The following is a 4011-nucleotide window of genomic DNA, read 5'->3' as shown; positions in this document are numbered from 1 at the left end:
CTTTCTTTTTCTTTTTTTTCTAACTTACTAGTGGGGCTCTGGGTTAAATCCTTCTGCACGGGCTCTGGGTTAAATCCTCCTGCGGGCTCTGGGTTAAATCCTCTGCCGTGGGCTCTGGGTTAAATCTCCTACCGCGGGCTCTGGGTTAAATCCTCCTGCCGCGGCTCTGCGTTAAATCCTCCTGACGCGGGCTCTGGGTTAAAATCCTCCTGCCGCGGGCTCTGGGTTAAATCGCTCTGCGGGCTCTGGTTATCCTCCTGGCGGTTGGTTAAATCCTCCACGCGGCCGTAATCTCCTGCCGCGGTCTGGGTTTTAATCCTCCTGCGCGGGCTCTGGGTTAAATCCTCCCGCCGCGGGCTCTGGGTTTAATCCTCCCGCCGCGGGCTCTGGTTTAATCCTCCTGCGCGGGCTCTGGGTTTAATCCTCCTGCCGCGGGCATCTGGGTTTAATCCTCCTGCCGCGGGCTCTGGGGTTAATCCTCCTGCCGCGGGCTCTGCGTTAAATCCTTCTGCCGCGGGCTCTGCGTTAAATCCTTCTGCCGCGGGCTCTGGTTAAATCCTTCTGCAGTTATAAAATCTATATCTGTTGCTGTAAATGCCTTTTCCTTATCCCTTGGCTACTGGGTACTGATATCTCAACTTGTTTTTTTGACACACCTTGCAGTCATAAAGCTACTGTAATCTCCTGTATAAGCTTAAAGCCTTGCCCTAGTGTTGATAAAAGTGTTTTTAAACCTCTTGGGCTCTGTTTGTCCCTCCTAGGGATCCATTACCAGATGAAGATGCATGTGTTCAACAGAAAGCAGGCTGATAACGCTGACCCGACCTTCTACGTGAACTGTATGGCGCTCACAACGACAGCCAAGACCTGCATGTAGACATGTGAGTACATGGTATTACTAGACTGTATACTAGATGTAGCCCAAGATGAACAAAACTTGTAGTAGTACTATTGCACTGACATTGTAACTTGCGTCTCAAGCCTTGCGTGCTTGAAAAAAAAACTAGATCCTGGTTACACAGTTTCAGTTACTGTTGGAACCACTAAAACCAACCATAGGGCTACAAAACACAGCTCACCTCCGAAGGGTGTGTCGGCACGGGTCTTCAGGTACATCTTGCTATTGCGCCTCTTCCTCGTCTTCTTGGCGTTGTAACCCATGTTATTGCAGCGGTTCTTACGACAGCTCAGGCAGATGCCCTTCTTGAAGCGTTCAGGGTCTGTGCACTGGTAGGCGAAGCTCGTGTGTTCCTTGCTAATCAGAGAGTCCACAAACAGGTGTACGGCTCGCTCGTGCTCACACTTCATCACGTCCATGAAGTCTGAAGAGGGAAGGACGGGTCAGATTAACGCACAACAGCAAAACCAGTACAGTGTCCAAGTTAGGCTTGCAGAATTCCCTGAGTATGAGAAATCTTGTTTGGAGGATTCCTCAAACCAGGAAAGACTGTATTACAAGAGAATCCGCCAAGCGAGATTAATAAAAATKTTAAACTGAATTTGGGAAAAGATTCAGAAATGTTGGTCTCCGAAACTTCCTTCTGTGTCTCATTGACTACCCAGTGTAGGCACTCACTTCCTCCGGCGGCGCTGGTCAGCACGCTTGTCAGGTCACAGCCCGGCTGCACGTCTCCTCCGTTGGGGTAGATGTCGATGTCTCCGATGGGCTGCTGAATGCCTATGCTCACGCCCAGCGCCTCGCGCGTGTACGTATGCAGGACATCCACGAAGTCAGCATCGTCCGAAGAGAGGCGCTTCTCATCCCCCACCCCCTCAAACATGGGCCCTGCCGGATCTARACCTATAGGAGASATGGRAGAAACAGGAATGTCTCATTTGGTGGACAAGAGGAGGGGTTGTGTCTAAGAAACTAGACATCTTAACACATCCGTTGCTCCATAAAGACACGTTGATGCTAGGTAGATATTTGACTATATGGAGCTGTATCCTAATGGGTACTTGCTTCCTATTGGACAAGTTATGGAGTTTGATTTACAGGAGCTTGGCACCATTCAAAAGGGTCATACAGTTGCCTGTTCAGAGTTGTAAGGAGCGACAGTGAGTGATGTCATACCATCTTCGAGCCACTTACCTGTGATTCGGCCGACGCTCCCACGCACAAACGTGCCAGCGTAGCCCGCCACATGGGCCCCCAAGCTGTAGCCAATCAGGTGCACATTCTGCAAGGGCATCTGCTGTTCCTCCTATCGGATACAAGACAACACACACACACACACACACACATCAGCTGCTGCTACACCCCCCCACACACTGAACAAGACCTGGCCCTCGGCCAATAGCAGTCAGTCATTCCCTGGGCACCAGCCAATCCCAGTGGAGATAATGAGGGCAGAATACGTTCCCGCTCTTCCTTCCATGCAACAGCACCTCTACCTTCTGCCTCAATCTACTCCCCTATCCACATCCTGAACCCTGGGCTTGCGTGTGAGCCGTGTCCTGATCTGGTTCAGGGGCCTGAATGAGACGTTGGATGCGTCCCAATACTGTTAAATAGCYTCCTTTCCCTCAATCATCCATCTGAACAGACTAGATGGGTAAAAAAGGAAAGCAGTACGGTGGATTTTAACTAAACCCAGTCTCTGCTTTTAGTGGAAGTCAAGTCACGAATGAGGGGAGAGGACTGGGAATGCAGCCATTGGCTCGTGATGAGAGCGATTCCCCATCACAAAACTAGATACAGGACAACTCTTCCTCAAGAGTATCTGCCGAGTCCCGACCAACCAGATAGAAATGACAGCATACCCAGAACTCCCGTTAGAATTCTAGAATCCCAGAGTTCCCACCCACACCTGCAAAGGTTGCCGGCGGCTTCCCGGTTGTTCTGTTGCCAAGGGAAACTTCCCTGCAAGCCAATCCTGCGCAACACACTACTACTACTATTACTACTACTACTACTATTACTACTACTGCAGTAGCCAGTTGGTGGGACAGGAAGGGTGTTAGGCTACTCAGCTGTGCTCTAAACACACTGGACTCCATGTGTCCTGGATCCATCGCCCCTCGCTAAGCTACTGGAGACAGTCCTGTCCTCTGGCAGCCTAGAGATCAATGTATACAAACCAGCCCTATTCACCAATGGAAGACATCGAAGAACTATCAAATAAATTCAAATCAATTACACACCTGGAGCCAGTTGATGGTGGTGGCGACGCTGAGGCCGACTTGGTGGGTGTGGTTGACAGCGTCAGGGTAGAGCTGGTGGGCCATGGGCAGCCATTCAACGATGACTACGTTGGCCTCGGGTTCTCGCTGCATCACGGCCGCCACCAGCGTTCGCATCCAGCTCTCAAACATGCCGCTCATCTGGAGAGAGAGGGGGGGGGGGGGGGTTCTCAGAGTCAGCGATCCTCCAAACTGTCAACACACACTTCTAAAAACACAAAGACCTCATTGAAGGCAAACTGTGTCGAGGGTAGTCTATAAGGAGTCTGTGTTTAACGTCCAGCCGTGGTAATGGATAATAAAGATGGTCTTGGCAGTGACGTTGAATCCACATTCCAGCAGGACTGCTCTTCTCACCAGGGCAGCAAGGATGCAGCCGCCACATCCTAGATCCAGACTCTTCCTTCATGTGTATGTATCCGGTCTAGTGTAGCCGTCTCATTTTCTCACCATGTGGCCACTTTAAACTCCTCACTCTTTTGAGAAAGAGAGAAGGAGTGAAGGGAAGAGGGAAAGACAGAGAGGGAGAGGAAACAGGGAGAGGGACATCAGTATTAAGCATCATCTCTAGGTGCACCTCATGTGTTTCCTGGATTCTTATCTTCGCATCAGTGCACCAGACTTGGGAATATCGTGAATATCTATCCGGAGATTTGCTTGTCCATTCGCACGGTCTCCACCCCCCCCCACCCCACTCCCTTTTCACAGATCAACTCAGTGGTTAGTACAGATGGGGAGAAAGAAGCAGTGTAGTACAGATGGGAGGAGAAGCAGTTTATGTAGCAGATGGGAGCAGAAGCATGTTAGTACAGATGGAGGAGAAGCAGT

General features: G+C 50.5%; 1 protein-coding gene across 1 annotated transcript in view; it reads right to left on the bottom strand.

Moving 5' to 3' along the window:
* Positions 1-3324, bottom strand: part of LOC112075032 (endothelial lipase) — a 5120-nt gene extending 1796 nt beyond the window's left edge. The window contains exons 1-5 of the mRNA XM_070440744.1: positions 3145-3324; positions 2093-2204; positions 1577-1801; positions 1021-1322; positions 133-359 (exon numbers count right to left, since the gene is read on the bottom strand). Coding sequence (XP_070296845.1) covers positions 133-359; positions 1021-1322; positions 1577-1801; positions 2093-2204; positions 3145-3324 — 1046 coding nt within the window. The remainder of the gene's footprint in view (positions 1-132; positions 360-1020; positions 1323-1576; positions 1802-2092; positions 2205-3144) is intronic.
* Positions 3325-4011: the final 687 nt, after the last annotated feature.

This window comes from Salvelinus sp. IW2-2015, unplaced genomic scaffold (assembly GCF_002910315.2).
Source record: "Salvelinus sp. IW2-2015 unplaced genomic scaffold, ASM291031v2 Un_scaffold2945, whole genome shotgun sequence".
NCBI lineage: Eukaryota > Metazoa > Chordata > Actinopteri > Salmoniformes > Salmonidae > Salvelinus > Salvelinus sp. IW2-2015.
The sequence above is the reverse complement of the archived record's forward strand: the minus strand, read 5'-3'. Positions and strand labels throughout refer to the sequence as shown.